This window comes from Enhydra lutris, unplaced genomic scaffold (assembly GCF_002288905.1).
Source record: "Enhydra lutris kenyoni isolate GAN:26980312 unplaced genomic scaffold, ASM228890v2 scaffoldscaffold25, whole genome shotgun sequence".
NCBI classification, from domain to species: Eukaryota; Metazoa; Chordata; class Mammalia; order Carnivora; family Mustelidae; genus Enhydra; species Enhydra lutris.
This window is the reverse complement of record NW_019154109.1, coordinates 27,468,840-27,495,309: the sequence shown is the minus strand read 5'-3', so window position 1 is coordinate 27,495,309 and position 26,470 is coordinate 27,468,840. Positions and strand designations below refer to the sequence as shown.

Here is a 26,470-nt window from a genome sequence, read left to right as displayed (position 1 = left end):
GCTTCTGTGACTCATCCGTAATCTAGCGCACAATCCCAGTCTCTGTGTCCTGACAACTCCTGAATTTATATTTCTCCATCTCCAGACTGCTCGTCCCAGTAGTTTCCTTGATGTCTTTCTCTTTTTCAATTTATTTATTTATTTATTTATTTAGTCTTTCTCTTTTTTTGAACATTTCAAACTTAACGCACGCATGGCGGAATTCTCAGTGCCTCTCTGCGTTCATCCTCCAGCCGCTTCTCCACAGCAGTCCTCCTCGTTCTGTCGCTTGGCCAGAGACCCTGATTCCTCCCTTTCAACAAGCGCCACTGATACTCTTCCCCCAAAGTATCTTGCGCTGGCTCACCGCTCTCCGTCTTCACTGCCAGCACCCTAGTCCCGCTAGCTTCAGCTCTTGCCTGGCTTCCAGCTCTCTCCTCACTGGTCTCCGAGCTTCCCCTGTGGCCTCCATTGAATCCATTTTTGGTACAATGGCAGGGGCAAGGATACACTGAAATACATCACTTCTCTCCTTAAGTAATACCTTATAATCTGGTCTCTCTTTCCCTTTTTTTTTTTTTTTTTAAAGATTTTATTTCTTCATTTGAGAGAGAGAGAGGCAGAGAGGATGAGCAGGCAGAGGGCCAGAGGGAGTGGGAGAGGGCAAGCAGACCTCCCCGCTGAGCAGGGAGCTGACACCGAGCTCCTTCCCTGGACCCTGAGGTCATGACCTGAGCCGAAGTCAGATGCTTAACCGACAGAGCCACCTAGGCACCCCCTGGTCTCTGTCTTTCTAACCTTGTCTTGTGTTTCCCTCACTTGCTCACAACTCTTCATCAGGTGAGTGGTCTTCTTTAAGTTCCTGAAGGCCACCTTCTCCTGACCTGTGTCTGTCTAGATCACTCTTTCCCCAGTTGCTATGGTACTGGCTGCTTCTCATCCCTTAGGCCGTCTCCTCGGACCATTTCCTCTAAAGTAGAGACTGCCATTGGTTTTCTATTTCTAGTTAGATTCTTTCTTAATTTGGATTTATTTTATGTATTTGTTCTCTTATATTTGGTGCATCTCCGCTGTTAAGGTCTCTGAGGATAGGGACTTCATTTTGCTTGCTCCCCGTTGGACTCCGAGCGCAGGCTTGGCACATAGTTGGTATTCAGTAAATACTGGTTCAGTGAATTAATGAAAAGTGTGAATCTAGCCGTGTCTGATTTTGTGTACATTTTTTCTTTTTGGGTGTTAGCTAAATATCTAATCTTCTAAATCTAGAGCATTGAATATAAAGAAATTCAAGACAGATCTAAGATTTGTTAGTGAGAAGGGTTACAATAGCGGCAGAAGAGAATAAACAGCGCTGATGTCCCCAGCTCAGCTTCTGATTTTCAGCCTGGGTTTTGCTCCCTCCATCACACCACGGATAATGAATTCAGTGTGATGGTTAGGAAGGTATATTTTTCGAAGCTAATGGAGTCCCTGACTGGTTAATGTTACTTTGGTGTTTTATTAGTGACTTGGATTCTTCCCTGATTCTAAAATTTATATTCAACTTTTCAGCACTCGCTTCTTTCCCACCAAGTGTTTTATGCTCTTCCTTACCCCCACCACACACAGTTTTAAGGAGACTTGAGTTTTGTTATCACAGAATTGTGAATGACCACAAAACTTTAGTCTGTTCACCCAATACTATCTTTCCTATCAGTCAGCGGGTCCTTCCCCCACGTCCATTCCTGTGTCACCGCTGTTCCAGCAGCACTATGTATGCCTCAAGTTCACGGAAGACACGGACCTTGTGTAATCGTCATTTCCTTAGTTTTTGGCACATAGTGATTGCTCAATAAATGGTGGCTGGATAAATGTGAATTACCATGACAATCTGCAGAACATTGGAAAGTGACATTTGTGCCACATGGTCTACACTTCCTTCCTTTTCTGTTGCATTTGCTTCCATCTTGCACTGTATCCTATTTACTATATTTTTATTTCCATGAAAAGTTAATACTAGTAATGACTTTCTTATAGCAAACTACTTAGGAATTTAAGATACAAGGTTTTTGTGCATATGTTTTTCAGATATGATCATTCTGTTTCAAATGACAAGGCCCTCATGGTCCTAAGTGAAGAACCACTGCTCTATATCCCTCCACCTCCTTGTCAGCCCCTGATTAACACCACAGAATCTCTCAGGTGAGTGTTGTAGATCGTCACACAAATATCTGAGTGGGTTCCTGGGCTTAGCTTTGGAACGTAGAAAACTGTTCAGATTAGTTAAGTGACTGGGAGAAGCTCTGATTCTGTGTTGGACGATCATAGGCTTATCAGTTGTTGTCCAGTTTCCCCAGCAACCTGATAAAGAAGGCGATGGGTCTATTCCACATGGTAGTGTTTGGTTGCTACTTAAATATGCATTATTTGAAAACTACAGAATGATATATAAACTTATAGGATGTTAGACTTGAGAAGTGGTAACATTCATAGGAGAAAGGGCCTTTTTCTTCAACTTAGGAACACAACAATTTGAAGAGAATGATTCTGGAGGTATTTTCCCGTTAGGGCACACCTTACCATTCCTCATCTCCTTTTCCCTTGAATATTTTCCTTTGATTTTGGATTCTTTTCTTGAACTTCAAAAATTGCTTCAGTTTTTTTAAGTCATAATCAGCTCTAGTTAAGTAAGCATCGTCTAACATCTTCATAACTGCTGTAAAAAGTAAGCACAATAAATGGAACCTACATTTGAACTAGTATTTTTTATTTGCAGTGTTGGAAATTTTGGTTTATAGTGCATTGAAATTTATTTCTTTCCTTTTTTTTTTTCCATGAGCAATTGAGTTCATTCTTTTCCTTCTCCCCAAAATAGTACGATTTTCAAAGGCTTTAATGCGTCCATTTCCTGGTAGGATCCTACAGTTTACTAAATGCTCTTCAGTGTCTCCAGGGTTGTGTGTATGTAGCCCAAGAGCAGAAATGGGAAGTACTCTTCTTTGAAAAAACCTTTGCATTCAGTTTTTATATTTGGAATGTATTTAGTTATGGGTTTTTTAAAAAACCTGAACTCATGATTGAGGAGTCTACTATATAAAAATGCATGTCCTATTAAAATAACAACATTAGTATCTTAGCTTTTTCAAATCAGAAAGGAATATCGAATCATTAGGCACTAGGGATGCTATTTGGACCTTAGAGAATGTGAGTAAATGAATTTTTTTAAAATAAAGATTTTTATTTATTTGACGGACAGAGATCACAAGTAGGCAGAGAGGCAGACAGAGAGAGAGGAGGAAGCAGGCTCCCCGCTGAGCAGAGAGCCTGATGCAGGGCTCGATCCCAGGACCCTGGGATCATGACCTGAGCCAAAGGCAGAGGCTTTAACCCACCGAGCCACCCAGGCACCCCTGATTAAATTAATTTTTAACCAAAAGTGAGAAATTTATTTCTATGAAGTATGCTTAATTAACTAAGCTGTTTTATAGGTTAAATCATGAACTTCGAGGATGGGTTCACAGACATGAAGTGGAAAGGACCAAGTCAAGAAGAATGACGAATAATCAACAGAAAACTCGTATTCTTCAGGTTTGTTTCTGCTTGTCTTTGAACAGTGGTTGGCATACGGGTTGGCCTTCTTCCTTCAGATAGGTTGCTTCCTTCCCTGAAAAATTGGAAAACTTGAACTTCAGTCACTTCCCACTGGCTCCTGCTGCTTTGGATGCAGCCATCACTGCCCCTGAAGCTCTGGTCCCAGGTGTTAGAGCACTAATAGCTCTTGCCCGGGTCTCGTGCTCCTTCCTGCTCTCTCCCTCAAATTTACTTTCAAGCCAGGGATTCCTGTGCATGGACATCTGTGTCAAATGTTTTTGGCACAAATGGTATGATAAATGGTACTGTTTGTCTCCTCTGTTCTTAGAGCTTTTCAGAAAGAAGGTTTTAAAACATAGGACAGCTTGGAAATGGAGACACATCTTCCTGGAGAGCATTTTTGAACTTAGATGTGTGGGTCTGGCTATGGGTTAATGGCAGCTCTTATTTAGAACCTATTTAACTGGGCCTCCTTTTTTTGTGGGGAGGTCAGGATTTTATTTTTAAGTAATCTCTGCACCCAACATGGGGCTCGAACTTCGAACTCTGAGATTAGGAGTCACATGCCGTACCTACTGAGTCAGCCAGGTACCGCAGATGGGCTTCCATTTTCATGTTTACCACAAAGCATCGTTTGTAGTCATTCCCTCATTCGTCAGCTACTCATTATTACTTCTGAAGCACTTAGACTAGCAACTGGCACATTCTAAGCTCCCAACAAACATTACCTATGATAGAGAGAGGCAAGATGGCAGAGGAGTAGCAGACTGAAATGACATCAGATCCCAGGAGTTCAGCCAGATATCAAACCATTCCAAACATCTCAAACTCAACAAGGGATAAAAGAGAAGAGGAGCAGCAATTCTAGGAACAGAAAATCAGCCACTTTCTGAAAGGTAGGACGTGTGGAGAAGTGAATCTGAAGCAACGGGAAGATAGACTACGGCGGGAGGGGCCTGCTCCCGGCGAGCAGTGGAGCAGTGGAGCACAAAATCAGAACTTTTAGAAGTCTGCTCCTCTGAGGGACATTGCTCCAGAGGCTAAGCAGGGGTGGAGCCCTCGTGGGGACAGTGTGGTCTCAGGTCTCTCAGTCACAGAAAGATCGGGGGTGTCTGAGTGTGGCAGACCTGCCACGTATCAGAGCAGGTAGCCGGCTACAGAGACCTCGGAGCTGAGGAGTGAGCTCTCAGCTCGGGGTTACCTTAAACCGGGATCCGAGGCACAGTTGGACCACTGCTCTTGGAGCAGGGATCCCCCAAGTGGCAAATCTGGGGAGGCTTACCTTTTTCCTCCAGAAGGAGCAGTGTGGCAGGAATCTGCTGGGTTTGGAGACTCCAGATGGGGCTGTGCACCAGAGACAAATATGCTCTGTCACAGGCTGGGTGAGCTCGGAGTGCGGTCAGAGACCAGGAAGACAGGAGAGATTGACTGCTTTTCTCTGAAGGTGCACTGAGGAGTGCGACCCCAAGCTCTTGGCTCCTCTGGGCCGGAGATTGGGAGGCTGCCATCTCCATTCCTATCCTCCAAAGTGGTATGGAATGCGTTCAGGGAATAAAAGCTCAGAGAGTGGACCTGAGCAGATTACTTACCCTGGTCCCTGGCAAGGACGGTGCAATTCCACCTTGGGCAAAGACATTTGAGAATCACTGCAACAGGCCCCTCCGCAGAAGATTAGCAAGAACATCCAGCCAAGACCAAGCTCACCGATCAAGGAGAACAGCAGAACCCTAGAGCTAGGGGAAAGCAACTCATAGAATTCATGGCTTTTTCTCCATGATCCTTTGGTCTTGCAAAGTTAAATTTTTTTTTAAAAGATTTTATTTATTTATTTGACACAGAGAGAGAGGTTGCAAGTAGGCAGAGAGGTAGACAGAGAGAGAGGGGGAAGCAGGCTCCCCGCTGAGCAGAGAGCCCGATGCGGGGCTTGATCCCAGGACCCTGAGATCATGACCTGAGCCGAAGGCAGAGGCTTAACCCACTGAGCCACCCAGGCACCCAAGTTAAATTTTTTTTATTTTTTTTTCTTACTCTGTCTTTTTAACTTTTCCTCTTTCCTCTTTTAACTATTTTATCTTAACAGAACCTTTCTAAAAAAACCCAATCATTTTAAACCTTCATTGTTATAGTCATATTTTATCCCTTCATTGTATTTAACCTTATATTTTGTATACATATAGGTGGTTTTTTTTTGTTTTTGTTTTTGTTTTTTTTTTTTAGATTTTATTTATTTATTTGACAGACAGAGATCACAAGTAAGCAGAGAGGCAGGCGGAGAGAGTGGAAGAGAAGCAGGCTCCCTGGTGAGCAGAGAGCCTGATGCGGGGCTTGATTCCAGGACCCTGGGATCACAACCTGAGCCGAAGGCAGAGGCTTTAAACCACTGAGCCACCCAGGCACCCCAGGTTTTTTTTTCCTAAAAATTTTGGGATACAATTTCTTCTAATAGATCAAAATATACCCTAATCTAGGACATGACTTTGTTCTAGTCTCCACCCTGAGCATATTCCCTCCTCTTTTTTTTTCTCTTTTTCCAACCAATCTTATCAATTCCATTTTTAGAATTTTTAAAAAAAATTTTCATCTTTACGGTCATATTCCATCCCTTCATTGTGTTTACCCTTATTTTTGTATATATATGTTTTTCTTTCTTTAAAATTTTGGGAGGTAGTATCTTCTAATAGACCAAAATATACCCAAAATCTATTGGGTGGTTCTGTTCTATTCACCAGTCTAATATATAAATATTATTTTTTATTTTTTATTTTTTATTTTTAAATTTTTATTTCTTTTTTCCGTCTTTCCACTTCCCCCAGTTTTGGATCTCTTCTGGTTTGGTTAGTGTACATTTTTCTGGGGTCTTTGCCACCCTTTTAGTATTTTATTCTCTTGTTCATATATTCTTATCTGGATAAAATGACAAGGTAGAAACCCCCCCCAAAAAAAGTTTATAGCAAGAGGCAGTACCGACGGCTAGGGACCTAATCAATATGGATGTTGGTAGTATGTCAGAACTAGAGTTCAGAACGACAATTCTCAAGGTGCTAGCTGGCCTCAAAAAAGCCATGGAAGATACTAGAGAATCCCTTTCTAGGGAAATAAAATCCCTTTCTGGAGAAATAAAAGGACTAAAATCTAACCAAGTTGAAATAAAAAAAGCTGTTAATGAGGTGCAATAAAAAATGGAGGCTCTTACTGCTGGGATAAATGAGGCAGAAGAGAGAACTAGTGATATAGAAGACCAAATGATGAAGAATAAAGAAGCTGAGCAAAAGAGAGACAAACAACTACTGGACCATGAGGGGATAATTCAAGAGAGAAGTGATACCGTAAGACGAAACAATATTAGAATAATTGGGATTCCAGAAGAAGAAGAAAGAGAGAGGGGGGCAGAAGGTGTATTGGAGCAAATTATAGTAGAGAATTTCCCTGATATGGCAAAGGGAACAATCTTCAAAATCCAGGAGGCACAGAGAACCCCCCTCAAAATCAATAAAAATAGGTCCACACCCTGTCATCTAATAGTAAAACTTACAAGTCTTAGTGACAAAGAGAAAATCCTGAAAGCTCGGGACAAGAAGTCTGTAAAATACAATGGTAGAAATATTAGATTGGCAGCAGACTTATCCACAGAGACCTGGCAGGCCAGAAAGAACTGGCTTGATACATTCAGGGCACTAAATGAGAAAAATATGCAGCCAAGAATACTATATCCAGCTAGGCTATCACTGAAAATAGGAGAAATAAAAAGCTTCCGGGACAAACAAAAATTAAAAGAATTTGCAAACACCAAACCAGTCCTATAGGATATATTGAAAGGAGTCCTCTAAGCAAAGAGAGACCCTAAAAGTAGTAGCCCAAAAAGGAACAGAGACAATATACAGTAACAATCACTTTACAGGCAATACAATGGCACCAAATTCATATCTTTCAATAGTTACCCTGAATGTAAATGGGCTACATGCCCCAATCAAAAGGCACAGGGTATCAGAATGGATAAAAATCCCAAACCCATCAATAGGCTACCTACAAGAAACTCATTTTCAACCCAAAGACACCTCCAGATTTAAAGTGAGGGGGTGGAAAGCAATTTACCATGCTAATGGACATCAGAAGAAAGCTGGGGTGGCAGTCCTTATATCAGATAAATTAGATATTTTAAGCCAAAGACTATAATAAGAGATGAGGAAGGACACTATATCATACTCAAAGGGTCTGTCCAACAAGAAGGCCTAACAATTTTAAATATCATCTATGCCCCTAACATGGGAACAACCAAATGTATAAACCAATTAATAACAAAATCAAAGAAACACATCAACAGTAATACAATAATAGTAGGGGACTTTAACACCCCCTCACTGAAAGGGACAGATCATCCAAGTGGAAGGTCAACAAGTAAATAAAGGCCTTAAGTGACACACTGGACCAGATGGACATCACAGATATATTCACAACATTCCATCCCACAGCAACGGCATACATATTCTTATCTAGTGCACATAGAACATTCTCCAGAATAGATCACATCCTGGGTCATAAATCAGGTCTCAACTGGTATCAGAGGATTGGGATCATTCCCTGAATACCACCAAAGAAATATGAACAATTATAAGAACATATTATGAGCAACTATATGCCAGCACATTTGACAATCTGGAAGAAATGGATGCATTCCTAGAGACATATAAAGTACCAAAACTGAACCAGGAAGAAATAGAAAACCCGAACAGTGGGATTGGAGATTAGAGGTTAAATTGAAAGATGAGTGGCTATGTTAGATCGAATAGCCATTCTAGAGAAGGCTTCTCTGAAGAGCGCTTGAGAAGGTATTGTCAGGGTGATTAATGCCAGATGTTTTAACAACTAGTCTCAAAATCTCAGTAGCTAAGTGGAATAAGAATTGGTTTCTCACCTATACAAAGTTTGCTGTAGCTCTCTGGGGTGGCTTTTCTTCAAGCAGTGACTAAGGAATCCAGGTTCTTTCCCCTTTGTGACCCCAACAACTTGAAATTCTTCGCTTCTAGCTTCGGATGTTGGGGAAGAGAGAGTTTGGAAGATTGTGAAGAATGTTTTAGGGATCCAGCCTGGACAGTAGCCAATGTCCAATTGACTAAAACTCTTGTCACTTTTTGCGGTCTGTCTTGCAGTAGGTTAGGCAATGTCATCTTCTGTGTGCTTAGGAAGAAGAAAACGATTTGGTGAGAATATTGCTTTTGTGGTAACAAAAAACGAAGGTGTGAACGGTATAAAGATCCAAGGGAAGATCTAGAGAAAGAGCTTCTGGAAAAGGGGAACAGCACATATGAAGACTGTCTGGAGGAAACCATCTGGATATTTGAGGAGCATCAAACAGTTGTCTAAGGCTGGACTGTGGTATCTGAGGGTAGAGTAGTAGACGATGACATCAGAGAGGCAGCAGAGGCTAATTCACATCAAACCTTGTGGGCTATGGTGAGAAGCATTGAGAAATTGCTCAGGGGAGTGACTTGATCTGATTGTTAACCCCCCTAAGCCAAGATTTTCTTTCTTTTCAGCAAATTGACTGTAATGTGACTAGGCATAGTTTTCTTTTCTTTTCTTTTCTTTTTTAATTTAAATTCAGTTACTTAACATATAGTGTATTATTAGTTTCAGAGGTAGAGGTCAGTGATTCATCAGTTGCGTATAATACCCAGTGCTCATTACATCCCGTGCCCTCCTTAATGTCCCTCACTCAGGTACCCCATCTCCTTATGCCCCTCCTCTCCAGCAACCCTCATTTTGTTTCCTGTGGTTGAGAGTCTCTTATGGTTTGTCTCCTTCTCTCTGATTTCGTCTTGTTTTATTTTTCCCTCCCTTCCCCTATCCTCTGTCTTGTTTCTTAAATTCTACATACGAGTGAGATCATATAATTGTTTTTCTCTCATTGACATATTTCGCTCAGCATAATACCCTCTAGTTCCATCCACATTGTTGCAAATGGCAAGATTCTGTTTTTGGTTTTTTTTTGATGGCTGAGTAGAACTCCATTGGGTACACCCCCCGACCCCACCCGGGCATCTTCTTTATCCATTCATCTGTCGATGGACATATGGGCTCTTTCCATTGTTTGACTGTTGTGAACATTGCTGCTATAGACATTGGATTTTTAAAAGATTTATTTAGCTGCTGCTACACAGAGTAGACAGTGGAGGGAGCTTGAGTGGAAGTAGGGAAACAGTTGAGAAGTGCTTTTGGTAGGCTGGGTGAGAGATCATTTAGCCCTTACTAGTGTGGTAGATGTGAAAGTGGGGGGAAGTATTCGAATGCCAAATATATCTTGAAAGTAGTGCTGTTGGAAATTGCTGATGTAAGATTAGAAGGTATCACTGATAATTTCTGTGCCTTGCCTACTGGAGGACTAGTGATGCCGTTTACTGAGACTGAGACTAGGAAAGGAGGAGTTGGAGGCAGGAATCAAGAGATTTTATTTTATTTTATTTATTATTATTATTATTTTTAAAGATTTTATTTATTTATTTGACAGACAGAGATCACAAGTAGGCAGAGAGGCAGGCAGAGAGAGAGGAAGGGAAGCAGGCTCCCTGCCAAGCAGAAAGCCCGATGTGGGGCTCAATCCCAGGACCTTGGGATCACGACCTGAGTTGAAGGCGGAGGCTTCAACCCACTGAGCCACCCAGGTGCCCCAAACCAAGAGATTTTAATAGGAAAAAAAAGATTTAAATATCTCTTAAGTTCAATATGACTACAGTCAGGTAGATAGTCAAGTGGAGTTTTGGAGTTCAGGGGCGAGGTCAAGACTGGAAGTTTAGTCTGGGATGATAGCAGCTCGGGAGAAAGTAAAAAGGAAAGAGGTATGGAACTGAGCCCTAGGAACTCTAACATTAGAGGACAAAAGAGAAGGAAGAGGAGTGGTTGGCCCATGGATAAGAAAAAAATGTAGGATAGGGACGCCTGGGTGGCTCAGTCGGTTAAGTGGCTGCCTTCGGCTAGGGTCATGATCCCAGAGTCCTGGGATTGAGTCCCACATCGGGCTTCTTGCTCAGCGGTGAGCCTGCTTCTCTATCTGTCTCTACCTGGCACTCCTCCCCCTGCTTATACTCTCTCCCTGACAAAAAAATAAATAAAATCTTAAGAAAAAGAAAAAGAAAAAATGTAGGATAATAATGTTCCAAACCCAAAAAATGTTTTATAAGAAGGGGATGTGATTAACTATTACTAAAGAAGAGAGAATGATTAAGATGAGGACTGAGAAATTTAAATTTAAAAATTTTTTAAAAAGATTTTATTTATTTATTTGACAGAGATCACAAGTAGGCAGAGAGGCAGGCAGAGAGAGAGGAAGGGAAGCAGACTCCCTGCTGAGCAGAGAGCCCGATGCGGGACTCGATCCCAGGACCCTGAGATCATGACCTGAGCCGTAGGCAGCGGCTTAACCCACTGAGCCAGCCAGGTGCCCAGGGTTTGATTATTAGAATTTGTTAGTGACCTTGATGAATCCTTTCATTGGAATGGCAGTGACAAAGCCCGAATGATGTGGATTCAGTAAGTAATAACAAATGGAGAAGTAGAGAAAATTATTTTAGATGATCCCCATTAATAGGAGCAGGGAGATGGAGTAGTTATAAGAATTAAATAAGAGGTTTTATTTTTAGATGGTATATATTTCACCAGGTTTACGTGTTTATATGCTAAAGGAAACACATTAGATATTTGATTATTTGGAAACTAATGGGGAGCAGTGTATGTGATATGTTCATAAGTACACTAAAAGGATATTGAGAAAGATGGACTTCTAACCGTTATGGGGCTATTATCATCAGTAAAATAATGAGGGTTGGTCTGGAGGAGTTCAAGCTTTGAGATTCTGTGATTATCCAGTCTGGGCCTCTCTGATACGTTTTGTTCATGCATTTCGGCAGTTTTATGGTCGTTAGTACCCCTGGAGGCTACAGACAGTTGTTCCCAATGTCATGGTTACCTCAGTAGCCCAAACAGAGCTGTTCAGTAGCATCAAAATGCAATGTCTAGTACTCCAGACACACCTGTCTGCCAAAGACTACAATCAGCTGCCATGGGTGGAGGGAAAACGGACTCTGTCTCTCCTTGCCTTTCTGAACCTGGTGCCAACATATCTTTCTGGCAGTATTTAAATTGTATCAACCTGATGGCAAAAAACAGTGTAATACAGTTTTCATGCTTCCATCCCTTGCCATGCAGGGGAGGAGCAAGAAAGGGGCTGATAATTGCCAGTAGGTAATTCCATAGAGGAGGTATCAGATGAAAATTCTTGGCTTAAATGAGGTTTTTGCCTTATCTTTTGATAAACATTTTCATATTATTTTTTCCTTTCCGTTATGTCAGTGAATAGAGAGTTTATTTACCATGTCAGGGGTGCTGGGTGTTCTTTAATCTTGAAGGAATTTTAATGCAGAGAAGGTAGTCTTGTTTTAATTTCACAGCCTTTGGACATGAGGTGATCTGTAGTTTAAATGGACGTATTTTTCTCTGCCGTCTTGGGTGCATATGCTTCTGTAATGAGCTTAGGTAATGGTTAGAAATGTGGGACTCTTAGCTGTTACAGAGAAAGGAATGTGAAGGATGAATCTGTATTTGTCAAGGGTTAAAGGAGCTCTTGATCAGAAGGGGAAGGGTCATTCTGCTTATGCTGCTGTCCATACCAACACATGCAAAGAATTGGCGGATTCTCTGTCTTAGCATAGAGAGTTGTAACTGCTCTGCTTAGTCGTTTTTACTCATCTCATCCCTCTTTTTCCTCCCAGCCGCTGCTTTCAGATGCTTAAGAGGATCCGATAGTCTTGTTAAGATACTCAGTAAATTTGATGAATTGCCCTTTCTTTGAAAGTTCTGTGATCTCTGAGCACCATATCATTGATTTTGTTCATCCCAGTTCATAATTCTACCCTCTTTCTAGATTGCAAGTCTGAAAAAGGTAAAAGGGCACATTCATGAAAATACCTTTCAAAATGAAGGCAAAATCAAGACATTTGCAGACTGATAAAAAACAGATAATTTTTCTTTGGAAGATCTGCTCTCTAAGAAATACTAAACATTTTTTAGGGTAAGGGAAATGATAGCAGGAAATGATCCAGATTAGCAGGAAGGAAGAGCACCAGAATGGGCAAATAACTGGTAAAAATAAATGCTCTTTTTATAAAAAGTATTTTTATTTTATATGTGTATGTGTTTTTAAATGTCTTTAAAAGATTATTATTATTATTATTATGTTTAAAGATTTTATTTATTCGACAGAGAGAGACACAGCAAGAGAGGGAACACAAGCAGGGGGAGTGGGAGAGGAGGAAGCAGGCTCCCCGCTGAGCAGAGAGCCCGATGCGGGGCTGGATCCCAGGACTCTGGGATCATGACCTGAGCCGAAGGCTGAGGCTTTAACCCACTGAGCCACCCAGGCGCCCCAGGATCTAGTTTCATTATGGACTTTTCACACTTAAGGAACTTTTCATTGGGAAAATAATTATTTTAGACAAATACAAGTTGTTACATGTTCAGTAATATTTTTATGACTAGGTAATAAAACTTAAGGTAATTGGACTAAACATTTGGTCTATATTTTCAAACTTTATGAGAAATGCCTTAATGTTTTAATCTCCTTGAGACACGTCTCTCAGCCCAGAGTATAACGAGAAGAGTTCTAATCTCTATGTTGGTGTTTAGTTACGTGAACCTAATATGTCAGAATATTCATGGAAAAAAAAAAAGGCATGTGAACACTTTAGTGAGAGTTTAGTAAATGTAAATGTAGAGTGAGTCACTATAGGAAGATCTTCATACCATTTCATTGTATGGCATTAAATTTTTTTTTTTCTTTCAGGGTGCTCTGGAGCAGGGCTCGAATTCTCAGCTCATGGCTGTCCAATACACAGAAACCACTAGTATCAGGTAAGAAAGTGTGAAGGTTCTTGGCCACGGAATTTTATTTTATTTATTTATTTATTAAAAGATTTTATCTTTTTATTTATTTGACAGAGAGAGAGAGAGACAGTGAGAGCAGGAACACGAGCAGGGGGAGTGGGAGAGGGAGAAGCAGGCTTCCCACCGAGAAGGGAGCCTGGTGTGTGGCTTGATCCCAGGACCCTGGGATCATGACCTGAGTTGAAGGCAGACGCTTAATGATAGCCTGGCCATGAAATTTTAAAATGCCTAGTATTTTAATAAAGTTGAAAAGCACATTTCCCTTTTACCTTAAACTTGTTCTCATCTGTGACTTTACTCTTAGCTCACATAGCATACTGCTTCTGAGCAGTCAGAGTAAACCCAGATAATTTCAAAAGGCTAACTCTCAAATTCCTTAAATACAGATTTCGTTAGAATGCTGTTCAGTCATAATTTTGCTGTAAAATTTAAATAGACATAACTCTTGTCCTCGATTTGTATCTGTTTCGTGAGCCAAGGGGAAGAGAATGTTATTTGAATGTCTGCTCTGTGCCAGATGTCCTGCTGAGTGCTTTCCATGCATTTTAATCTTTGAATCTGTATAATCACTTCTAAAGTTTAGGTATCACAGTCCCTATTTTTATATAGAGAAAAACTGGGCAAGTCACTTATTTTTTCTAAGCCAGAGTCATAGAACCAATAAGTGGCAGAATCACCATTCACATCTATTTGACTTAAAATGCATTTTTCGGGGTGCCTAGGTGGCTCGGTGGGTTAAAGCCTCTGCCTTCGGCTCAGGTCATAATCCCAGGGTTCTGGGATCGAGCCCCGCATGGGGCTCTCTGCTCTGCAGGGAGCCTGCTTCCTCCTCTCGCTCTCTGCCCGCCTCTCTGCCTACTTGTGATCTTTATCTGTCAAATAAATAAATAAAATCTTTAAAAAAATGCATTTTTCACTACACTGATGCCACTTAAGAGTTTGAAGGATTCTTGAAGGAGTGCTGTGCCTATGGTTGAAATGTATGGACCAGACATAACTAACTAAAAGGAACAGTATCATCATGGGAGGCAATGTAGTGCCACGGTTTAAGATGCTAGCTTTTGAGTTGGCAGAGTGCAGATCGTTTCTGCCACTTACTTGCTGCGTGATTACATAAACACAAGCAGCTTACTTAAAATTTCCTCGTCTGCACAACTTGGGCCACACAGAGTTGATGATTAAATTGCATACTTTATTTAAAGCACTTTACACAGCATTTGGCATGTTCAGAAGCTGGTAATGATGGTGATGTGATATACGAAGGACAGTATCACTAAAGTGGGAGTAAAGAGGGGCACTTGGGTGACTCATTCCGTTAGCTGTCTGCCTTTGGCTCAGGTCATGATCTCGGGGTCCTGGGATCAAGCCCCGCATTGGGCTCCCTGCTCAGTGGGGAGCCTGCTTCTCCCTTTCCCTCTGCCCCTAGTCCTCTACTTGTGCTCTGTCTCTCACTTTCTTTCTTTCAAATAAATAAATAAAATCTTTAAAAAAAAAATAAAGTAGAAGTAAAGAATCTCAGCTTCTGTCTGTGGCTCTGCCATAGACTTAGAGTTCACAATTATTTAGTCTTAATTTCACATTTACTGAGCACTAGCTGTGTGCCAGACTGTGTACCAGGCACCGAGAATACATACCCACTAAGTCGAAAACTGTTCGTTTCCTATTAACTGAGAGTTGCTATTAAATGGCAGTAAGCAGCATATCAGTAACCATGAATGTTTAAAATCCTGAGATACTATATTATCTTGTAGAAATAGATAATTCAAATATATATAGTAACCAATAATTCCCTAGTTATCAGAATATTTCATTTGTTTACTATATACATATTTATAAATACTTTTTTTTTTTAAGATTTCATTTATTTATTTGACAGACAGAGATCACAAGTAGGCAGAGAGGCAGGCAGAGAGAGGGGGAAGCAGGCTCCCTGCTGAGCAGAGAGCCTGACTCAGGGCCCGATCCCAGGACCCCGGGACCACGACCCGAGCTGAAGGCAGAGGCCTTAAGCCACCGAGCCACCCAGGCGCCCAATACTTTCTTTCTTTTTTTTTTTTTTTTAAGAGAGATCACAAGTAGAGAGAGAGAGAGAGAGAGGAGGAAGCAGGCTCCCCACCTAGCAGAGAGCCCGATGAGGGACTTGATCCCAGGACCCTGAGATCATGACCTGAGCTGAAGGCAGAGGCTTAACCCACTGAGCCACCCAGGCAGCCCAATACTTTCATTTTTTAATGGATTTTTTTCTTTTGAGAGAGAGAGAGATCTTGTGAGAGTTGGGTGTGGGAGAGGGAGAGAGAGAATTTCAAGCAGGCTCCACGCTCAGCCTGGAGCACAACATGGGGCGTGATCTCACAACTCTGAGACTATGACCTGAGCCGAAGTCAAGAGTGGTATGCTTAATTGACTGAGCCACCCAGGTGCCCTGCCCCTCTTCTTAAAGTAGGCTCCACGCCCATTGTGGGGCTTGAACTCACGACCCTCAGATCAAGACTTGGGCTGAGATCAAGAGCCAGACGCTTAACCGACTAAGCCACCCAGGCACCTAAATACTCGTTTTTTTGATGCATCATTGAGTTGGCACATTATTTCTTTACTAGTTAAAAATGTTTTTAATCTCTGCATCTTCCTGTCAGGTTTGCTGTGAACCTAAAACTGCTTTTATAAAGTCTTACACTTGGGTGGCTCAGTCGGTTGAGTGTCTGCCTTCGGCTCAGGTGTGGGATCGAGTCCCACATCAGGCTCCTTGCTCAGTGGGGAGCCTGCTTCTCCCTCTGTCTGCTGCTCCCCCTGTGGTGCTTGCTCTCTCTCTCTCTGACAAATAAATAAAAATCTTTAAAAAAAAGTCTTTAAAAAGATGTTTTAAATGAATTACTCATGTATTTGATATCTGTGAATCCGCGTGCTCACTAAATGTGTCTCTGCCCCCAAATCAATACTCAGGATCTTCTCATAGTCATTTAGGACTCTGCACGGATGGCCCTGGGGGAGGCTTAATTAACAAGGCAACACTCTGCCTTCCTGTTTTAGCTCTCATACTGGAAACAAGTTTCTTTTTGAGGTCTATTAAGTGCCACATTTTTCTGCTTTTTCTTGGTGATTTCACTATTTAAAATGGCCCGGAAGAGTAGTGTTGAAGGACTACCTGTTGTTCCAGAAGGCTGGTTGTGCAGATGGGGAAAATATACATGTTAGATCAGCTTCATTCAGGCATTAAGTTACTGACCCTGCACTGTTGACTGCGTTCTACGGTAACGAATAAAATGTGTATGTCAAAGGAAGTGTCTTTAATAAGAAACAGAAAACAAAGTTATATGTGTTCAGCTGACAGAAATGCTGTAACTAGGGGCTTGTAGGAACCTAACCCTGTGTTTCCCTTAGAATGTTTCAGTATTTACTAACTCAGTGTTCATGCTGATTTTATAGAACATAGTAACTACCATGAATATTAAGACTCCATTGTGCATTCAGTGGTGCTTGGTTGGCTCCGTCGGTTAAACATCCAACCCTTGATCTCAGCTCAGGCCTTATCTCAAGGTCATGAGTTCAAGCCCCACATTGGCCTCCACCCTGGGCATGGAGCCTACTTAAAAATTTAAAAAATAAATAAATAAATAAATAAATAAAAAAGAACTGATTGTATACTCAAAATAATGTGGTTAGAAACGGCCTCACAGTGAGCAAGTGGAATTATTTCAAAAAAAAATTCTTATGACTCATTTATAATTTTCCTTTTAGATCAGTCTTTTTTTCCTCTTAAAGTTTGATTGAAAACATAGAAGAACATACAAAAAAGAAAACATAGGTTGTCTTTTTGGAGAAAAATGAAACATTATTTCTTTAATTTTCCTTTAACTTCTGAAGGTGTTAGCTTATTATGCTGAATAGTAAGACTGAAAATATTAAAAACTATATTAATATCATTTGAGTATATCTTTTGGGAATATGATGTGGTTGAGGTACAGTAATTTTAGTTAAGATTTTATGAAGGCACTGACATGGTACTTTTTTATGTATTTTTTTAAATTTAAGATTTATTTATTTGAAGGAAAGAGAGAGAGAGAGAGAGAGAGAGAGAGAGCATGAGCAGGAGGGAGGGGTAAAGGGAGAGGGAGAAGCAGATCCCTGCTGAGCAGGGAGCCCGACGTGGGGCTCAATCCCAGGATCCTGGATCATGACCTGAGCCAAAGGCAGATGCTTAACCGACTGAGCCACCCAAGCACTCTGACATGGTACTTTTAATATCTATGGCTAGCACTTGTTGAGTGACTCGTAGGAAACAGGAGACCCATGCTAGGTACTTCGTAGATAACATGGATAACATCTCTAACCCCAGTAACAATCCTGTGGGTTTATATGGTTATTCTCATTTTATGGTTGAGGAAATTGATGTTGCTCAGAGGATAAATCCCCCAAGAATACCTACTTGAGGAGTGAGAAATTCAAAGCCGGGTCTGTTTGTTTTCAAATCCTAAATTCTTCCCACCTTTTACACAGCCTTGTAGCAAGCGTGCCTCCCAGATTTGGTGGAGTGGTAAAGAAGAAGTTTCCCTTAGATTTAATTTCTGTCACCAAAAAATTGAAAATTTTTGCCAATGCAGCAACCTGTTTTCTGATACTTTCTGATACTTTCATTATTTTTACATGCTTTGCATTTGAAAATAATGCTTTTCATTATTTTACATGCTTTGCATTTATCCACTTGAGTGGATAAATTCTAGAGCTTTCCATTCGGAAATGAGAGTTTTAGCTATTTAGTGAATTGGACCTTACAAATAACCTGACCTTGGGCTCTTACGAATGTTAGTATAAAAATTATTGCCAACTGCTGCTAATATTTTGTGTGAGAGAAATTCTTAAAATTCAGACATAGCCGTAGAATGGGAAGTATTTTCGAGAGGTTATGAAATTTGCTAGTTGAAGAAAACTTTGCCCTTTTCTTCCTTCAGCAGGAACTCAGGGAGTGAGCTCCAAGTGTATTACGCGTCACCTAGAAGTTACCAAGACTTCTTTGAGGCCATCCGCAGGAGGGGAGACACGTTCTATGTGGTGTCATTTCGAAGGGTAAGTTCACTCTGAAAGACTAAAGAATTTTTGAGTACCTGCTAGGTGCAGGGCACCGGGCGGCCTCCTGCGGGAGGGAGGGAGACAGGACGAGGCCTAGCCGTGTCCAGAGAGTGGAACCTGGAGTACGTGCTTGACTGCCCTGTTGGCATTGTGAAGACCAGCATAGAATTGAGGTCAGGCAACGAGTTCATATTTGGAAAATAGAAACGGCATACTGATTTTGATTCGTTGTCATTCCTATATCCATCCTGGTTGTTTTTAACAGAAGAAGTAAAAACACAAAAATTTCTTTTTAGGCTTTGGGGTGTTAGTCCCGTTTGGTTACTGAGAAACAGGTTTCCCAGGAGTGGGATTAAGGTAAATCGTGGACTGATCGATATGTTCATGTGGAGTGCTCGGATTCACGTCTCTGAGACTTCCTGTTCTTTTCTCTCTTCTTCATCATTTACTCCTGTTGGTGAAGATGTGTTAGTCAGTTTGTGCAAAAGGAACTGTTTGAGTACTTGAACGTTACAGATGTTAAATAGAAGCAAGGCACAGAGCTGTGTGCTTTCTGTCTACTTCTCCTGTAAAATGAAAATATATGTTTCCCAGAGTTGCCATGTGAATGTCTCTGTGAGAGTGCTGTGTGTTCAACCGGGAACACACAAATGAGTTAGAATTCCTTGGAGATTTGTATCCTAGGCTTTTTCGTTTCTTTTCTTTTTTTAAGAATGTAGAGGGGACACTGTTAGAAATAAACAAACACATGCTAATTGTAGAGTAAACAATTCATTCTCGGATTGTTGTCCCCACTCACTATCTGAAATTCTCAGTTAACGCAGTTCTTTTCCTAACACACACACACACACACACACGTACACACGTGTATATCTAGTAGCTCAGGATATTAGGATCAGAGAACTTTGACAGTTGAAGATGAGAGAAATCAGACATGTCCTATATTTTTAGCTGTTAATCAAACACACTTAGAGATTTGGAATACTTTTGTAGTGCTGTCTCATGATTTCCACCTTTTCCTTCTGTCCAGCTTATTCTCTCAGACATAGTTGGTATTCTGTGCTGTGCCAACCTCGAAGTGCATTTCCAGCAGCAAGGGGGCAGCTGAGAACAGGGTTTCAGCAAGGCTCCGGTTGTACTGGCTTCTGAGAACTAAGTATTTGCCTTAGTGTTGACACAGTCATGTTAAAAGTGGACAGAAAAAACTAAAGTTTAGAAATGAGATCTCGCAGCACTATGAAGAGACCTGATGGGTGTCAAAAAATGAATGTGTTGAAGTATATGTTTATGGGAGCTACCAGAGGAAAGTGTTTTTAACACTCGAATAGCTGAATACTTTTTCTCAGGTTCCAGATAATTTCTCTATTATTTAACCAAAACAGTATATATGGTACATATTGGATGTATCAGTGGTCGTGCCATGGGTTGTTGAAGTCCTACGTGGTAATGTTTTTCTAGGGAAGAGAACAATAATCCTAGCTTTAAAGGGATTATATATACAAAGGAAGATGAATGGTATTTTTATTTTAGATATACACATTATATTTCTTGCGTTTATAAGAGCTCTTTCACCTTAGTTTGCTGTAAAAAGTGCTGTTGGAAAATTATTGTTTAACTCCCTGTGCCCCCAACTTTTTGATGTTCTAGAAGAAACAGTCTTTCTCATGTTATGGAAAACTGTTAGGACTATCTGTCACATTCTGTTTGGATTCTTATTTCCTAATTACTGCTTTATCACATCTTGGTGTTTTATATCAAGGAAAAGTGAGAATGAACCTGAACTTCATTAGGTAACAGGAGTTAGAGACAACATCCTGTTTCATTTCTTCTTGTTTTATTTTAACAGCAGGACTAAGGAAGTTAATTTTATCATGATGACTGTAAACTGTGTCATGCGACAGGAATTTGGTTCTTAAATGCCGGATTGTTCTTTTTGTTCTTGCTAAAATGAAAATGAAAGAAGTAATGACCTCATGCTTCGTTTTTGCTTCCATTTTTCAATATAAAATATTCTTCTAACATTTTCGTTAAAAAGATGAAGGGCATCATTTCCTGTGCAGAAGGATGCAGGCTTTTTTCTCCCAGTTTGGCTCTTAATTTCATTGACAGAAATTATTATAATTGATACCGTATGATTGCATTGGAATTTAAGAAATACAGAGGTTCTAAAGCCCCAAGGTTTGGCTTCGTATAAACTAGACATAACAGAGCCAGTAAGCAAGCTATATTGTTTTATTTTATAAGTGAATATGTGTTTAATGAAATATTTTACTATCTAAAAAAGTAGACGTAGCCATTGACTATTTAGTATACCATTATTTAATAAACCTACTCTGTCCCAGACTTCTACCTCCTCACACCCCACGTTCCCGTGCTCTAATCACATTACAGTTGAGCTGCTGAAATAATTTTCTCCAAGACTCACTCTTGGATAACTACTGACTTCCTGGTTTAGGCCAGCAGGAAAGAATGCTTATGATCCCAGTAATCCTGTCAGAGGTTCAAACCTTTTCCTGTTCTTTTGATTTTGCTTTAAGTTTTTGTCTCCCAACACAGTAACTCCCTCTACTCCCTTTTATTTAGTTCCAGGTGTTCATAACTTATTTTCTTAGAAGTATTTTGTCTTTTAGTCCTTTCTTTGACTTGTTTTACTATGATTTGGAGCCTGGGTGGTGGAAAAATAATGTTTTGTCAAACTTCCAAGTCACTTTGAGTGTGGTATAACTGATAAATTAATAAGAAAAAAATCCAATTAAGTTTAATGTTTATTTTTTCTCCGTGCTTCTATATGATAGTCTGTCTAGGGAGGGAGTAAATTAAAGAATATGATAAAATGAATTCAAAAGCATGGGGCAGAAGCAAATACTAAAGAAGGCTTATGTAAGGTAGGATAAGAAAGTGCTTCCAAAGAGGGGAGGAAAGGTAACATTGAGAAAAAAGCACGAAAATGATATTTACTTTGTCTATAATTCCACTAAACATTGAAATACTACTCTAGATGCCACTCTTTTGTCTTCTGATAACTAGAGAAAGGAATTTCTATCTTCCCGGGAGCAACTCCCCATTAGGAACAGGCTCTCTCTGATTCATGGGGCTGCGAATGTCAGCTCACCGTATTGTCTTCGTTCTTGTTGGAGATGTCCTTTCCAGTGAGATGGAAGTCTGCGTTCTGGAACTCTATGTATTGCTTTTATATTTTCTGTTTGCAATACCTGTCCCTCAAATAAAAGTCAGACACTTAACATTGTCTTCTCATCTGTTTCAGATACATACATAATATAACACACATAAGGAGAACCTGAGCTCTGGTTGTACGCCTGCTCCGGATATGTTTCTCTCCTCTGCCTCCTGAGTACTTTATGCATTCGAGATATAATACCATGCTCTTTTAGAATATTTTTTGTGTTCTTTGATACAGTACCATATTTGGGTATTTTACCCCTTCTTGGTCTCTTATAAAAAACTTACTAACGGTATCGTACACATGGCATGGATTCTTAGGATAACCTTAAATAAGAGGGTCTTATTGAAAAATACATAGGAGCTGAAGAAGCGCAGGAAACTGGCTCAGCAGCCAGATAGTCCCTCTGGGCTTGTGCTTCCTAGACTGGGACGCATACTGGGCCTCATAGAGATTGCAGTGGTGGCTCGTTGTCATTCCTGATCCCACGGCGGCGCCAGTGATTCTGTGTTGGTCTTGTTTACGTGTCGCTCACTGAGGCTTCCCAAAGAAAGGATCTGATTGTGTGTGTGTGTGTGTGTATGTGTGTGTGTGTGTGTGTACGCCATGGGTGCACACACATATGTATGAATGTGTGTATGTATGTATACTTACATCATCTCTTACGTACAATCTTATATAGATAGCCTGGCTCATGATTCATGGTCCATTCATTTGTGACCAGGGAAATAGGGTTGATTTCAAATGTAGTCCCTTGCTTTGTGAGCCAGCAACTTCGTGCAGAAGGAACAGCCTAGGGCCACTCTTCTGAAAAAATGATTGTGATGGACCCTTAGAGCTTCATAAATTGTTTATTACACTCTACAACCTGACTTCTATAAAAAAAAACTCTTATATTGATGCCTAATTGTTTGATTTAAAGGCTTATCTTCTGTTTGTATCCTAACCCTCTTAAAGGCAGGAAGTGTCATAGCTGTGTTATTACCACCCCTGACACTCAGCACAATGCCAGCTACTCAGTGTTTATCAAATGGCACAATTTTAGATAACGGTTCACTAAAAGAAGTCAGTGATGGAAGTTTGTTGCTTTTCATAATCATTTAAAGGGTACTTTTGCATCTGCTTTGCCTAAAGAGCTGTGAATCTGCTTTACCAATCCAAGGAATAACATAAGCAGTGCTGAATTTTAACAGAAAATTTAGAGATGACCTTTCTCCACTTATGGTTACACTAGCTGGAGCTGCATCAGCTTTGTTCTTGTCTCTGGATCTAAGTTTTGGAGCTGAAGAAGTGACCTGCCTGAAATGATTGACTATGAAATGTTTAACAGCCACGAGGTAGAACTTTGAGGTGCTTACATCCTCATTTTTTTAATGTTTGGCAGAAACATTTTGGAGGGGAGATTGTCGTTAGACCTCATTGCTTTCTTTTTTTTGGAGAAAAGATGATGTCTAGTATCTGTAGATTCCAGCAGCAAGAGCCAGAAACTTGAAACCCTGGACAAAGTATAGGAAAAGCTCTAATTATTGGAAGGCTGGAAGGCTGACTTACGATGTTATTGGTTCAAAATGTTTGCCAAAGATTGATTCTCATGGAAGGCCATAAAAAAGAATTTCACAGAATAACTATGATATTTTCTAAGTGTAATGCCTGGATTAATACCTAGTATATGCTTAGAAGAATGGCATGGGTTTGGGGTTTTTTTTTTTTTGATGCTTTTTATTTACTTCTTAGAATTACTGCTTAGTATATGTATACAAAATCCTCAGAGGCAAGAGGAATTTCCTTAGTAATCAAAGGATATTAGTCACTTTATAAAGTCTACTTCAAAAGGATACAGCTCCTTTTGTTTTGGGACTTCCCAACCCAAGCACACACATCAGTCTTGGAGTTTGGCGATTTTCTTATCTCCACTTTCATTGTCTTTTAGCCAAATTCTTTATCTAGATGGAAAAAAAAGTGAATAAATGAGTTTGGAAAGATACTTTCAATTACAAAATAGTCTTATCTAGAAGAGAGACTTAAAAAAAACCCTTTTAATAGGCCTTTTTCTAATGATTTTTAACTTACCTTGAAATATATCTCATTCAGGCTTGAAGCACATTATAAAAAATAGAGCAGACTTGTCTGAGTATCCACTTAACCTAGGTTCACTTAATGATTAAATCAGCAACATTCTCTTTCTCCATTTCCTCTTTCATTTCATTTACACACAAATGCTGACACCTTCCGTGTATACGACTGTTACAGTTTATAGACCTTTCCTATGCATAGTCTTGTTGGTTCCTTACATATAATTAAGTATTCCTAGTCCTCCTTTTTTTTTTTTTTTTAAGATTTTATTTATTTATTAGAGAGAGAGCTGGAGGAGGGGCAGAGGGAGGAGAAGCAGACTCGCCGTGGAGCAGGGAGCCCAATACGGGGCTCCATCCAGGACCCCGAGATCATGACCTGAGCTGAAGAAAGATGGTCAACCGACTGAGCCGCCCAAGTGTCCCTCCTAGTTCTGTTTTACAGGCGAGAAAATTTGAGGCAAAGAAAGGTTAAGTCGCTTATCTAAGGACAGAATCGTAAGCAGTAGAGCTAGGGCAATCATTAAGGTGTTCTAATTTAATGCATTGATTCTTCTGTGCTCTAGTGCTATATTTTAGATTCAGTGCAGAGTATGTAGATAGCATAATTACTCTGTTCCTCTAAAGTCAGTCATGTTTCTTTGCCAAATCTGTCAGTTCTGCTGGAGTTACTGAAAAACAATTCACATTTTTTGTTTGTTGATTACCTGATTATAGAGGAAGTGCTTTATTAGGTTACACTTTCATAATAGTAGAGGATGACCCAATGGTCCGTCTGCGAGATTCAAGCAAGGAGTCGGATGAATAGGCTTTGATGGTCTCTGGTTTCTTTTTTTTCTTTTTTTTAAAAGATTTTATTTATTTATTTGACAGACAGAACTCACAAGTAGGCAGAGAGGCAGGCAGAGAGAGAGGAGGAAGCAGGCTCCCCGCTGAGCAGAGAGCCCGATGCGGGGCTCGATCCCAGGACCCTGAGATCATGACCTGAGCCAAAGGCAGAGGCTTAACCCACGGAGCCACCCAGGCACCCCGATTTCTGGTTTCTTTTTAAAACAATTGGTGGTGGATGGGGAATCTGTGTGTGTCTTAAAAAGGAAGTCGTTTAGCCAAAATAGACACCCTTGTAATGACTGGTACCCTAGCATGTCTCACAGAGGAGAGTGGCTTTTGTGCATGTGTAAGTGCATTTTGTTACAGCTTCTGTTTCTGGCTTGCCAGGTCCTTGGGATCAGAAACGTTTGATCTCAAGCTCCTTGTTAAATAGGAGTTACTGCCCTGTGGCTTTAGGGGATCCAGTCATTTGTTCCTTGGCTCTGTAACAGATCGCCAGCAAACAGAAACATTTCTGTTACTTAGACTTCTCCATGCAAACTCTAAAGTAACTTGTTTTATGTCTGAAAAATGATTATTCTGTAGTCTCTGGAACTAGACTTGCATATAGACTCGCCCTGGACACAGAGAACTTATAATTCACAAATAGTTTAAACTCTTCGAAATTCTCAGGGTGGTGGGCAGATCCGTCTGAGTCAGGATGATTTTCCATCTGTTCATTATTTGTGTGCTCTGTGTAGCCATCTTTATTTTATAATGTGTTTTTCATGTGCACTTTTTTTTTTTAAGATTTTATTTATTTATGACAGAGAGATCACAGGTAGGCAGAGAGGCAGGTGGAGGGCGTGGAAGCAGGCTCCCTGCTGAGCAGAGAGCCCCATGTGGGGCTCCATCCCAGGACCCTGAGACCATGACCCAAGCCAAAGACAGAGGCTTAACTGGTTAAACTGAGTCATCCAGGTGCCCTCACGTGCACTTCCTAATCTCCCTTCTCAGGTCCCATGCTTTTTCTGGGCAGGGATGAAGTCTCTTCCCTCTGCTTTGTCCTTCTTCAAGGTCTGCTGCGACACATGCCACCGAGCCAAGCAGGTCCTAATAAGTAACTGTTGGCTGCCCATGCCACTGTTTACGTGTGCCCTTTAACCTTATTTTTTAGATCCTACTGTTCAAAAAGTTGCTAGAGGTGGAGTTTAAAGAAACAAAGGAAGAGACATTTTTCTCAATGAATGTTTCAAATTACTCATGTAATTCAGATAACAATGAAACTTTTAAAAACACACGGTCTACTTTGATGTAGTTGGAGCCTTACCTGTAGAATAAAGTCATTTCTGAAAGGCTGAAGTTACCCTGAAGAAAGGTGGGATTTAGTAAATGATAGCTTACAGTTTTGAGAGTTTTCTTCTCGTCAAATTTCAGATTTTGTAGTGAGGGAAAAAATATTTCCTGAAGGCACAACCTCATCCTAAGAAAGAATTTTTTTTTTTTTTTTTTTTTTTTTTACATCATGGTTCTATGAGGGGGAAAAGTGTTTTTTAAGCAATTTGTTCAGGGTGCCTGGGTGGCTCAGTTGGTTAAGCGGCTGCCTTCAGCTCAGGTCATGATCCCGGGGTCCTGAGATTGATCCCCACATCGGGCTCCCTGCTCAGCAGAGAGCCTGCTTCTCCCTCCTCCTCTGCCTGCTGCTCTGCCTACTTGTGTTCTCTCTCTCTTTCTGTCAGATAAATAAAAATTAAAAAAACAAACAATTTATTCATGCAGATTTTAGAGACCCACATTCCAGCCCTGATTCTGCCACTCATTATTTGCTGCGTGACTTTGGAGAAATCGCTTATCTTTTCTG

General features: G+C 40.6%; 1 protein-coding gene across 1 annotated transcript in view; it reads left to right on the top strand.

The window, feature by feature from the left end:
- The window catches only part of LOC111151136 (activating transcription factor 6), a 212,434-nt gene that overhangs the window by 78,107 nt on the left and 107,857 nt on the right, over positions 1-26,470 (top strand). The window contains exons 11-14 of the mRNA XM_022508923.1: positions 2,047-2,160; positions 3,447-3,546; positions 13,382-13,449; positions 18,429-18,543. Of these exons, the coding sequence (XP_022364631.1) occupies positions 2,047-2,160; positions 3,447-3,546; positions 13,382-13,449; positions 18,429-18,543 (397 nt within the window). The remainder of the gene's footprint in view (positions 1-2,046; positions 2,161-3,446; positions 3,547-13,381; positions 13,450-18,428; positions 18,544-26,470) is intronic.